Source organism: Gallus gallus, chromosome Z, assembly GCF_016699485.2.
Source record: "Gallus gallus isolate bGalGal1 chromosome Z, bGalGal1.mat.broiler.GRCg7b, whole genome shotgun sequence".
NCBI classification, from domain to species: Eukaryota; Metazoa; Chordata; class Aves; order Galliformes; family Phasianidae; genus Gallus; species Gallus gallus.
Window position 1 is genome coordinate 42,996,299 of NC_052572.1, and position 13,797 is coordinate 43,010,095.

The following is a 13,797-nucleotide window of genomic DNA, read 5'->3' on the forward strand; positions in this document are numbered from 1 at the left end:
CTTCATGGATTGAGTTCAGGATGTTTTTATTTAGAAGACTTTTTATTAGAGGAAACCATCTAAACAATCTATTTATTTCAGTTTCATCTGGAGGGCTGGTTACTGTGAAAGTGAACCTCATATCCAGTATGTGGATCCATTGCCTTGTGAACAGACACAGGGACCACAGCTTTCACTGACTTGGCTCATCCTTCCACTTGCTTCCATGGTTTCTGGCCTGTTTACACAGTGATCTCTGTGTGTCAGGGGTTATTTCTTGTGTTGTTTATGAATCAAGTGATGCACATCTTGGAGGCATCTTATAGACTTCTCCAAAATACAATAAATAATATGTACTTAATACTACTTGCTGATATTGAGGGAATCCTTGTTAGTTTCTTTTCCTCTGGACCCTCACTGCAGGAAAGACATTCAGGCCCTGGAGAGTGTCCAGAGAAGGGCAACTAAGCTGGTGAGAGGTCTGGAGCACAGGCCTGATGAGGAGTGGCTGAAGAAGCTGGGATTGTTCAGTCTGGAGAAGAGGAAGATCAGGAGAGACCTTATCGCTCTCTATAACTACCTGAAGGGAGGCTGTAGTGAGCCCGCGGTCGGTCTCTTCTCTTGTGTAACTAGTGATAAGACTGACTAGAGGGAATGGCCTCAAATTGCACCAGGGGAGATTCAGGCTGGATGTTAGGAACTACTACCTTTCCAAAAAAGTGGTCAAGCACTGGAATGGGCTGCCCAGGGAGGTTGTGAAGTCACCGACCCTGGAGGTGTTCAAGGAACATTTAGCTGTTGTGCTGAGGGATGTGGTTTAGTGAGAACTATTGGTGACAGGTGGATGGTTGGACTGAATGATCTTGGAGGCCTTTTCCAACCTTGGTGATTCTATGATTTTATGCTACAGTAAACACAGAATACGGTATATAAACTTATTATTGTACGGTGGGTTTATTTCAGTGCTGAAAACTTTAAATGCTTCACAACTGACCAACAGATCAATCTCCTTTTCAGTGAATGTTACCAAAAGCCTAAACAGGCATAGTTGCATGAAGTAGAAGTGGCTGCTCAATGGGTAATGTGTGACCTTGGTTGTCATGCCATGCATGGTTTACTGGATGCTCTTGCTCTGGGCTGCAGAAATTCTTCTGTGACAGGGCTGGGTAGCTTCCCCCAGGCACAGTGAAACCATGTCTCTGATTTGACTCCACCTTCTTACTAAAAAGTCACCCTACCTTTTCCCTGACCAGAACCACTTGTTAAGAGCCTGGCCACAATATTTCCTTCTTAATTAGAGAGCTCAAGAAAGGAGCTTCTTTGCTAGGAAAGAACATTGCTCAGGAAGGACTACTGAGAAAAAAACTGTATTTAGGCTGCCTCAGTTTGGGCTAAACTGCTAGGAGGTCTGTTAAGTTACTGACAAAGTCATTCATCACAGTTCTCACTCCTTATCCATATAGGCCATTATACAGCTAAAATAGGCTATCAGTTTTGTGCTAGCATGCAGAATGCTTCCCATAAGTAGTATTTAAAAAGACTTAGATTCAGATTATTGAGAGTTTGTTTCAAAAGATGATAAAATATTTGATTATTGTACGAGTTTAAAAGCTTTTTCCAACAGTAAGGTACCACACATTTATAATGAGAAAGTGGCATGCATGTTCTTGCTAGTCAGTGTCAGGATGAAGCAAAGGTAAAGGAAGAGAGAGAAGGGCCCCACAGTAAGAAAGGGAAAGAGGCTTCACAGAAACTGGGATAGGGGTAAATAGAGATAGTTTGTGTAGAGGGTGTTAGAAGAATAAGAGATTGCAAACACTTTTGCAGACACCAGGTCTGGAATAACAAGGGGGATGAAGGCCATAAAGAAAAGAGCTTGAAAACAGCCTGAGGACATCCGGCAGTGAGGTGATTAGATGTCTACAGGGCAAGCTGAAACAGGTTTGAGGGTTGCCCTTCCCACGGGGTCAGAAATTTACAGCGAGGAAGACGATGAGCCTTCATCCCACAGCCGCCAGCATGAGATCCTCATGACTCACTATGCACATGCGAGGGGGGAGGGACAACATGCTAATAAATTCTTGGGAATGTAATGAATATGTATCCGAATGCCTGACAACTATTGATTATGTATCAGTTCAGCCTGTATCTGTAGCACGCTTTTTCCTGATTGTGTAAGTTAGGTGGAGCTATCCCCCTTGTACCCGGCGTCTGCGCAGCATTGTTTAAACATATCTAATTTTATAACTGCTTTGTGGCTGTAGAGTTTGATTCCACACATCAAAGGAAGGGTTAAATAATGAGAGCTAAAATGATAAGCAAGTATCTACCACCTCTTAATCACAAATCTATTAAAAGCAGATGGATGTAACTCAAAATCTCTAGCTATTATACTCAAAAACGAGGTGAAAATATGGATAGAATAAAATCAAGAAAAATGAAGTGTTTCTTCAAGTAGCTATGTTATGAATATTTGAAACATTATGTTTAATATGTTTAACTAAATATTGCACTCCTGTGAAACTGCATACCAGTGAAGAACAGCCTGAAGAGTATCTAAGCATCCTCTGTAACCATAATGGGTTTACTAATCTCAGATGATTTTATTAGGTTTTAGCTGATGACTTTCCTAATGCTATGGTCAGGTTTCTGTATACCTTTTTATATCATTTTTGTATCATTATGGCTCATTTCTGAGTCTTACTGAAAATGTAGTTTATTTATTTATTTGTTTGTTTGCTTTTGGACTCCTTTTAATTTATTTTATGATGTCCAGAGTAAGTTGAAAAAAATTTTTTTGAGTTTTCAAATCTCTCAGGCCATTCTAATCATATAGTCTACTCCAGCTTCTCATGCAATTTGTTTCTTCACATTTAGACATGAATTTTAATGTTACTGCACTTCTTTATTTTGCTGATTGATTCTACATTATATTTATTTCTCTGGTTATGTATTCTTTTCTTGACAGTAATTTATAAACTTTTTACATTGATTATCCCTGCAAAAGTGATCAAGGTTTTATTTAAATGTGTTGCTGACAACTAGACAAATAAAGATTACATGGTCCCATGTCCTGAATCTAGTACTGTGGAACCTGAAATAATTCATCTAAACATTAAAGATAAAATTGCAAAACTCAGAACAACAGTGATTTAATTTTGGAAATAAGTTCTTAGAACTCCTCCTGGCCTTCAGCTGGAAAAGAAACAGTCTGGACAAAATGAGTTCCTCGTTATCATTTTAAGAGGTGATTTTGTTATATTCTGTCTTGATAGAGACATATTCCTTATGCATCCTTATGTGACATAATCATACAAAATGTACAAGGAAGGACATCTGGGCAGGCAGTGGGACACACCATATTTTAAATAATTTCTTCCTGGCATTTCTTTTCCTGGCTTCTCTTGGATTTTCTTCATTTTGACTTACTAGATGAGAGGAAGGATCATGTGAGATGATAAGGAAGGCTTACTACAGGAGTGACTTCTTTATTTTTAAATAACCTAAACTGTATTTTTCCCTGTTTTGCACTTTGTGCTGTCACTTATACAATTATTAAGGGGGCAGAAAATGTCAGTCTTACCTCAGTTCAAGCTCTAATTTCATTTAAATTGTTGTAAGAGCAATTCTGCTGCACAATGGAATTCAGTAAGCATGAAGCACAGGCAGATAATGGGAGAACTGAAGTGTGAGAACCGACATTTTTAAAGAAAACTTGCTAAATTTTAATATTAAACTGTGTCTGCACTGGGGTTGTTTGTTAAAGCACAGCTTTACTGTAATTATACTATTATCTTCTGGATTATATGGGAATGTGTATTCCCAATTGATGTTGCTTTAAATACTGCTTAAGAAAGAGATTCTGGTGAAGAATATGAGTTCAGCAGTCAGGCAAACTACTCTCAAGTTTGATGACGTACCTACTGATGTCTTGATTTCCAAACACATATTTCAAGGGCATCTTTTTTCCATGTCTAACAGATTTCACAGGTTTCCCAAAAACTATTTGTTTGGGAATTGTTTTAATGTTTTAATTCTCATAGTATGACTGATTTGTCCTAGGGATGCACAGAAGTGAAATAAAAAGATAGTATATGATGGCAGAACAAATGGCATTTGAATTTTTTTTTCTTTAAAGAAAAAAACAACAGATGTTCTAAATTTTAAACACCAAACTTTTTCTCAGTTTTCTTCTCGTCTCTCAGCAGTTCAAATATTTACTGTGGAACAAAATGAATTGCCAGAAAACTAGTGAAATGCTCAGATGAGAGGAACTGAAAAGTTAAGCAGTTCAGGAAAGATTTTTAGAGTACTCAGAAAAGCCCATTTTGCCGTGTATTACCCCACACATTGTGGTGGCAACAAAGAAGTCACCCTAGGAAGGAAATAAATTTATTATGCTGCCTATTGATGTGCTTTGATACTGTTGAAAGAGATATCACATCCTTATGAAGCATTAGAAAGGGAACTAGAAACTGTTCTGACTAATGGGAAATGTGGGAAAGGAAATATGCTGCTTTTCTGAAGGTACTGGTTGTGAGGGAATATATATTAGGTTTCATCAGGTTAGCGAAGAGTATGCTCTCCACTCAGGGTGTCAGACAGCTGTGAAGGTGCATCAGGTTGCTCTGTGTAACACGTACCAGTCCAGCTCTAGACAACTTGGTGTGAGTACCAGAAACAGTTTCAAATCTCCAAGTCATTTTGCCTCCCGATTTATATAAATTAGTTTAACAAATAAAGCAATTCTTTTTGGTATATCACAAAGCCTGTTTCTCAGACTATGTATTAATGGCTTTACAAATATTTTATATGGCAAATAGAATATATAATGGCTGTCAGGTTTAGCAGTACTTGTGATCTAGAATGTAACAGTATGTTCATACATGTCCTCGCTTTTTTAGTCTGAGTAGGGCTCTGCTGTATTTAAAAACAAAACAAAGCAAAACCAAAAACATAATCACTCAACTATTCATTAAACATTCGGGGGAGAAAAAAAAAAAAAAGGCCTACTTCATAAATTGCCATCAGTTTAGTTCAGAGAGAAAATTATATCCTGGAAGTATTTTTGCAGAGCACAGTGTAGTAAAATTCTTTTATTATTATTATTATTATTTATTTATTTATTATTTCCCCATGCTACAGCTCAGTGAGCTATTTGCTTTGAACACTTCAGAGTGTTTCAGTCTCTGTCTATCAAATGAGGGAATGGATACATAACATTAAAAGCAGCAGTTCACATGTGAAACTTCTGACAATGACAGCTAATTACTTTTAGCTCATTTAAGCCACAGTGTAAAATTCACTTGAGTTTTTGCATCCCACTGTCATACTCTCGCACAAAACAATTTTATTGTCTTCCCATACATGCAGTGAGTGTGGGATCTTCAACTAGATGCGTCTTCAGGTTGGGTCCTCAACATCTTTATTCGTTTTTCAAGCCTCTCCATCCATTCATTTCTGAGCCTAAGGACAGAAACACTGGTTAGCTTGTCCCTAGATTTTTACTGGGAACAGATTTGTTCTCTTCAGCACTTTCTCCAATCATTGTGCAAACTGATCTGTCCATTTAGAGGGTATTGCTGGATGGAAGTTCAGGATTAGATTTCAGGTCACAGTACCACCTCACTTGATCACTGTGGTTTATTTTCATATTTTTTCATCCTTTCTCAAGTGTCTCTTTGTCTCAAGGTGACTTGTTACCTCTACTGGAGATTGCTTGCTGCCACCTGCTGGGTAGCAACACCCAACATTTCCCCAGTCCCCTTCTCAGAAATTACATCAGAAAAAGTACTGTGTAGAGAGGCTTTTGTGAGCCATTTAGCTTGGAGGAATTGTGAGTGTTGAAACTCCTTTTAGATCTATAACAGACATACTGTCTGTCAGGTGATAACTGGAAGTTTGTTTTCTATGTGGTGAAGTCTAGATACTACAGAAAGACTGTCTCAAAAAGAAAACAGAAATTTCACAGCTGAGGATCTGAGATGTTGAAATTAGGTTATTTAAGAATGGGTAAAATGTGCTGGAGATTGATTGTTGCAACAGTGTTGCTTCATGCAGGGTTATTAATGCTATGCCATCCTTACACTTACTTGCTTAAACATGAACTCAGAGGGCTGTAGGAAGGAAATTTGGAATAAATGCTTTCTTTTTGAACATTTCCAAGCCAGAATACCCATCTGTGTATGTGCCTTCAAGTAAAACAGTATTGATGGTGCAGCAGACTACTTTTTCATTATTTAGCTAAGTAAGGGAAATGTGACTTACTGAGGTAAACATAGCTACAGATGATAGTTGCTTTGGTCAGTTAGAATATTTAGGCCATCTGCTTTATTATGGGCTTATTTTGTTCAGATTGACTCACATGAATTAATTGATAGCTTGATTGATTAATTGATAGCGATAGCTAATACTACTTAGCATTAGCATGCCAATTTGTGAAGCTTTATTATTTTCTAAAAATCTAAGAAAAGAAACATTACTTTCAGCTTTCACTGTGTGACATAAATATAAGCATATTTTTTTAAAAAAGTAAAACAATGCAAACTCAAATAACCTTTCAAAATACAAACTACTAACTTTGTCAGAGCACTTCTTTGCTGACGTTCTTTTTCAATTTGCAGATACCGAGTTTGTTGTTCAATCGTCTTTTCCCAGAAGTTTCTCAGGTTGCTAGTTTCACATCCTCGCACTTCATGACGCATGTATTGACTATTCATTTTCTGTGAAGGATGAATTTGAAATGGTTATATTACAAGTTGTTAGTCCCTCATCTTCTTTCACAGCAGAAACACCATGCTGCTATTTTGGATTTTCACAGCATTAGGTTCACACAGGTTTTTTGTTTGTTTGTTTTTGTTTTTGTTTTTTAAATGTAGGATCAGGATATCAGTAGACAATTTAAACTTTAATTTTCTACCATTGACACTTGACAATGTGTTGTTCGCAGTGATTTGAATTCCTGCTTGCTAATTTCAGATATTTCTCTCCTCCATCTGTCTGTGATTTTTAAACTTACCATGTACGACATTTCTCTAGTAGTCTGTACCTTAATGATTAGTACACGGTTTATGGTACTCAAAAATGGCAGAGAGTAGAAAAATTGCCATATCTAGTGGGAATTTCTCACTGTTTTCATTCTTATAAAATGTTCAAGTGATCATGGTAGATCAAGACTCAAGCAACAAAGGAAACCGATTCTGGTGTTTTGCTCTTAATGACTTTAATTTTTGTCTTAATTTTGGGGAATGGAGAAAATGTGCATGCACTAAGATGTTAACTTGCAAAACCCATCACACGTTAAATACTTCTCTCTCTTCTGTAATTTTCAAAACAGCAATTTCATTCAATGTGTTTACATATCTGTGTTGTTTCTGTAGTTCTCCATTTAATGTCATCTTAGAGATAAATTTGGGAGTAAATCTTACACAATGAAAAAAATATCTGTCTCCAGATGACTCTTCAAGGGGTAACAGTCAAGCTCTCATATCCCCCATTACAACCAGAAAATCATATCGTTAGTTTCAAATCTTCACTAAATATAGAATGTTGCTTTCCAAATTGCCAGGTGGTTTTGCATAAACATGTCATTATAATATTTTCCAGAATATATATGTTTTTTTAACAAATACTTAGGGCTCTCTCATGTGTTGTTTGAATTTGTGGCAATTATTTGCAATTTGTTTTAATCAGAGCCATAGAGAACTAGTAAACAAGCCCCTCAGTGCTAGCTTGGAAAAGCTTGAAGGAACTATTGCCATTCTCCTGCTGGGCATGGTAAGAAAAGCAGAATTGGGAAACAGTAACCTTCATATAACTCAGTTTGGAGATATGGCTGTTTTATGAGAAACACTAAGAGAAATTAAAAATGACTGTTGGTGCATAACAATAGCAGCCTTTTTGAAGAGTTTTCTTCTTGTTAAGAATTTCCTGTGGCTCTGCTGTGTGTACACCTTACGTGACAATACATGGTCTTTGAACGACACAAGTTATGTTTCTGAGCCTGAGTTTGTAGAATTTTACTGAAAACTATTTTCAGATTACATCTGTATCTATAAATACTGAGCAGATTATAGCTGGACGTATAAGTATTAGCATCACTGTATAGTTGCAATTACAAGTGAACACCTCCAACTGTAGGAGGCAACAAATTCTAGATCAGAAGCCTTTTAGTATGTGTATTCTTAAATAATATGTATTCCATCAATCTCTCTTCTCAGATGTAGTTACCACCCTCTTTAACCTGTTGTGTACCCACAAGTACTCTAGACACTTGTGAAGAAGATTCAATAACAGCCATCTGATGAGATTGATGGAGTCTCTGATGTGGGATTTAATCTCAGAATAACAATAGTGGTGATGAACATCAAGAAAATTCTCAAACATCCTTCAGGCACCAAAAGAAACAGTTCCAGGAAATGGTCTCTCCTTGTTTCTTTGATTAGAGGTGATCTTAAAACATAATATTTTCACCTTTCTGAATGCAAATTCCCATTTTACTGTGGATATGTTTTTTTCTATATTTATGAGAGTGAATAGCTCTTCTGACTGAGACGAAATTCAGAATCTGTGGAACTCACTACCACCATGTATTAACTGAAGCCACACGCTTACTTTCAGAACACACACATGCTTTGCAAATTTCAAATGTTCTGCCTTCTGTCAGATTGCATATATTTTTGGTGCTGTTTTGAATATATCTTTATATGTATCCTTCTATCACTTCCTTAATCCAGAAAAAAATCCCAAGGCAAATGTTTTGAACACTATAAAAAAGAACTTCAGAAATAGTTTCCATTGTTATTTACCTTTCATCATTTAGTACAGCAATACCTGTTGATACTACAAAGTGTACATTGTACTATATATTGTACTATATGCTACATCATTTATTATTTTTTTTGGTGGGTGTGGGAAATTAGTATTTTTCTCAGTGTAACATCAGTTAAATTTTTTGTGTTTGCTGGGTGAGGCAAACTAAGAGCACTGTCTGAGCCTGTACTTACCTAACATTTTATTATGCATCAACATGTGGATACCTTGAAAAGCTGAATTTTGTTTTACTCTGTCCTTGATCTTCCTTTTTTTTTTCTCTTTTCCTCCTAACAGTGCACAACACTCATAGCACTCTCTACATGACAACACTGAATCCTTGACTAACATTAGTGTACCAGTGCACAACTATTTGCACCACTCAGCTGTAGAATTATACTATCTCAAACTACCCCTTATTTACTTCAAACCTGTTATTTTAGCCCATTCATGCAGTGATTTTAGGATCTTCTCAACAAATCTGCTAAAATACCCCTGCCTGGTTTCCTTTGCCTTTGTGCAATGCATGCATAGACGTTTGGGTTCTATACATCCTGCCATTTATTTCAACACTGTTACCATAAGTGTTCAAGGTTATATGGGAAATCAGAGATACCAGACCTAGTCTATCAGTATTTCACTTGCCATAGGATGCAGTTTCTTTGTTAACATCTTCTGCTAGTGATGAAAATCCTATTTTCTTCTCCTACTCAGTTTCTTTTTAGTTCCAGGAGAAATTTAGAGAACTTGTATTGTAGATTCGCACCAGCAGTTATCAAGTGGGTATTGTTTATTTTCATTTCAAAGTGGGAAGTAAAAGGAGCTTTGTTTAGCAGAGAAAGAACGGATTGAGGAAGATGTGAAAGGAGCCTCCAAAGAATGCTGTGTATAAAAGGTAGGAAGAAATATAATGCTCAGGAATATAGGCAGCTGTAATAACTCATATAGATCTTGAAGCTAGTCCTGACTTAAACTAGCCTGCAGCTAAGACTGAACAGAATTTTACTTAAGCCTCTCATGATGATCCCTCTATAGGACAATAATGAGAGTCTTTTTCTGGTAATCACCTTTGACAGAGCCCTGGTTGTTGGCTGGCTGAACAAATGTAGCCATTCTTGGATGAAAGGAGTATCTAGATAAACTCTAAAAAAGCTTTAGCCAACACAGCATGAACGTTTCTTTTATGTTTAATCATTTTAGAGCAGGTTGATAGTATTTAGACTAAATTTGCAGAAGGAGATCTTAGAAAGGCAGTGAAACTGTGACACTAGTACTGTTACCTGAGATAGAAAATATTGGGCTGGTAGAACAAAAGAAAGGCATGTCAGATCAATTTGGTGTGACATCCAGACTCTTTTTTGTAAGTGCAAAAATCAATAGTTTGAAGTTGGTATTTACTAATTCTATGAGAAGCCATTAGTATCAAATGAAACACACTGTTACATAAAGAGAATTCAAAGTTGAAAGTTGCTTATCTAGAAAAAAGTATGTAAAGTGCTTTTCCCCATTGTAGTAAAACAGAAATTGTTTTTTTAAATGCTTTTTTTCCCTCTTAATTTTACATAACATCTGCATAAGTCAGGAAAGCTGTTTAATATTCCTCTCTTGTCTTTCATGTAACACAATCAGTCAGAGATTTGAGGATGCTATGCATCTTTGTAGAAATAATCCAATATTTTATTCATCTACTTTTGCATGGACATTGCTCCATGCAACGATGGTGATGGTGTTCTTTCCATGATAATGCTGATGTCTAATTTTAAAACAATAAAAAAGCTCTAAGTTTAGAAAATGGGACTTGAAATTGCAACTATGATTTCCTTCTTTTGTCACGGATCTCGGATATGTTATCTGTCTTCCGCAGCTGGAAGCAATTACTGTCTTAAAGGGTTAACTGAGATTTGCTTTAAGATCCTGCCTGATGAAACATGTCAGTTTCAAATTTAACTTAGGTTTTCAGAGCATGGATAAAACTCTTTAAAGGTAGAAGAAAGTCCTTTCTTTAGTCCTTTGTAACCTGCTGATGTAGCAAGTCACATAAATACAATCTGCATGATGAAGGGCATATAGAAGGGCGTGAAGACGTATTATTTTGGGAGGGCAGGGGCTGCCCACTTGAACAATCAGGGATATGATGCCCCAACTGGAGCTGCAGTGTCTGTTGAGGTTGGGTAGATGGAATCAGTAGTGAGCCTGGATGTCTTCTGGTGCATACATTGCCCTGTTCTCTTTCAAAAATACAGCGGTGTATGATGTCAGCCAAAATATGTGTCTTGCATGTGTGCAGTATTCTATGTATTGTACTTCAACACTATAGGCTATGAATCCATGTTTTTATTTTCTAAAGACCGGTATCTGAAATTTGCAATTAAATAAGAGAATTCTAGACACATGATTCATTCTATAGTCAGTCTTTCCTAGTTTGGCAGAATTTGAAGCATACTGTATTACCAGAACATGTTCTCGGTCAGGAGGTCATTGTCTGTGTAAAACCTCCAACCAAATTTACTGGAGTTTTGCATAAACTAAGAGTTTTCCCTGTATAAAAATGACAACCATGTGACTAAGTAGTACTAATAGGAGTTACCTGAATGCATAAGTTATATATATTCATCTAGCAAAACAATTCTGGAATATGCAAGTAAAAATGTTTGAAAGCAAACATCATGCAGCAGTCTCATGTTCAGTCATTCTCCTTGTTCCTGATTACGTGAGTTCATTACTGCTTTTCTGTGGAAACTTGATGAGTATGGCCTTGCTTATCAGTTTCAGAGAATGGCTTTCTTAAAATGTATTGAACTGTCACAAAATGTGAGCCTTTTCTCATAAAAGGCCTCTACAAAAAGAAAAAAAAAAAGAAACATGAAAAAGACACAATTCATAGTGGTTGTAGACTTCTTTCATATCATACTGCTATAATAGCCTTTGAACACCACACATTGACAGTATTTTCATCTGTCCTTCATCTGTTGAATCTCAGTTCTCTTTGCCTGCTTTCACTTTTTCCTGGATATCATACACATTACTGAACTGGAGGGAACTGATTCTGTGACTTGGTTTTCTGTACCTGAGAGCTCAGCAGTCCTCCAGCAGAAGGTTAACATTCTTACAACCTTTTGAGCAAAACACTTCAGTAATCAACAGTTATATTTCCCTCCAGGTCATTCATTCAGCTATTACTGTCTTTTTTTTTTTTTTTTTCCCTGCTGTTGTGCTTTTATTTAGCTTCATTAGCTTTATTTTATTTTATTTTATATTCATTTATTTAGCTGCCCTCCCACACCCTGATGTTCTCACTACCTTCTCCTTCAGCTCATAGCTGAGTGCTTCCCTGAGAGGCACCTTTACTTTTTCATTCTCTGCCTTCAGATCTGATGAGCTTCCTCCTTTTAGCCCACTCACTTACCATACTAGTCCTTTTGTTCTCAAATCCCAGTCCAACCTGGCTGGCTCAAACCCCTGTTTTTGAACATCTTTCAAGCTGATTTAATCAACTCTGTTTTTCTCTCTGGAAAATTTCTATCCACTATCCACTTCTTTCTGGAGTTGTGACTACTAATGCTGATCTCATCAAACTTTTCCTAGAGCATCTTTGCAGCACACCTCTGCTCATCATCTTCCCATGCTCCCTTTTATCGCCTTTCTGTGCTGCCTGTCCAGGTTTCTACGCATCCTGTCACCATGATACAAATGGCTGTGGTGACGGTTGCACAAATGCAAGTGTTGAGTGAAAAGGCATTCATAAGCATCATGCAATACAGAATATCCTAATGCCTTTCATGAACTTTCCATAGATTTGTCAAATCAAATTTGATCAAATATTGTTTCCAAACATAAGATTTTCCCCTCTGCCAGATATTTAAAATTTAATCTTACGAATTTCTGAATCTGAATTTTGTAGGATTAAGTATACAGCATTAGGTATACAGCATGATATTTATTAGAAGAAGGGATCTTGGAAATATCTTGTTTCTTTGTTTGATTTTTGAGTACAGTAGGGCTTGATGAACTCAGATCAAAGAATTGGGTGAACTTTGCTTGGGGTCGTGTTCTTTGTTAGATCATTCAGTTGTGACAAAACATGCAAGAGAAACATGTCCAGATTTGTCTGAAGGTGTCTACTGTTAAATTAAAAAGCCTCTCTTTACAAGATCACTGTTAAAAAACCTACGCAACAGAAGTGTGTATGTATCCTTGGCTATTGTTTAAGTCCATCAGTTGATGAATTACATATCTTCATATACAATACATATCTGTTTTGCCCAGGGCTGTGGCAAGGAAATTGCAGTTTTTTTTCTGTATCAGTGCTACTCAGCAACTTGCTTAGGATGCTGTTAAACTGGGCACTCTTCCAGGACATTTTCCTCACACTGTCATCTTCTCTCAAATATACTTCTGTGAGAACTGAAGTTAGAGAAAAAATATATTTCTTCACATCATTATGAAAAGCTTGCCATAAAAAAAGTATTTACTTACCTCAGAAGTCAAGTTCTTCCTGCAAATAAATCCTCTTTGTGACACAAACAAATGAATGCACAACAGCCCTGGCTTCTCCAGTGTCACAGGACAGTAATGAAATGCATCCCTTGGTACTTTTTATTTGAAGTGGGGGGGGGTAACATAAATCCTTCATCATATCAGGGTTATTTTGAATAGAAGCACTAGCAAGATAAGATCATTTAATGAACTTTGCAGCCCCCTGCCTGAGATGACCATGAAACACAGGCCTCCTTGAAAGCATGCATCCCTCCCACAGTTACAAATACCTCAGAGAGCATGACTTGGCAAGTGCTGAGAATTATTCTTTAAAATGCATACTATCATTATCCATTTTAATACTCCTATGAAGCTTGAAAAATTCCACACTTACTATCTTAGCTGCAATGGAGGTTGAAGTGAGGTGACAAATCACACTTGGTTTTGCATTACAGGGTGACTTATAGAAGTATGCAGTACTTTGGAGCTGTTAATCTAGGGATGTGTGCTTGATTATGACCTATCACGCAA

At 36.9% G+C, this 13,797-nt stretch overlaps 1 protein-coding gene across 1 annotated transcript; it reads right to left on the minus strand.

Annotated features, from left to right (window-relative positions):
* Positions 1 to 4,814: 4,814 nt before the first annotated feature.
* LOC427470 (uncharacterized) lies at positions 4,815 to 13,370 on the minus strand. Its single transcript, NM_001195438.2, has 3 exons — positions 13,267 to 13,370; positions 6,559 to 6,701; positions 4,815 to 5,445 (listed from the first exon to the last, which is right to left on the minus strand). Exons 2-3 carry the CDS (start codon positions 6,696 to 6,698, stop codon positions 5,367 to 5,369), a joined length of 219 nt encoding a protein of 72 aa, NP_001182367.1. The 5' UTR covers positions 6,699 to 6,701; positions 13,267 to 13,370; the 3' UTR covers positions 4,815 to 5,366.
* Between the last annotated feature and the right edge of the window lie 427 nt (positions 13,371 to 13,797).

Bases quoted from the DNA above. Each gene is read 5' to 3' on its own strand.
- LOC427470 (NM_001195438.2), bottom strand. From the start codon at position 6,698: ATGAATAGTCAATACATGCGTCATGAAGTGCGAGGATGTGAAACTAGC. The intron at 5,446-6,558 runs GTTAGTAGTTTG...TTCTGTCCTTAG, and splicing joins CAAAGAAGTGCTCTGACAAA to GCTCAGAAATGAATGGATGG.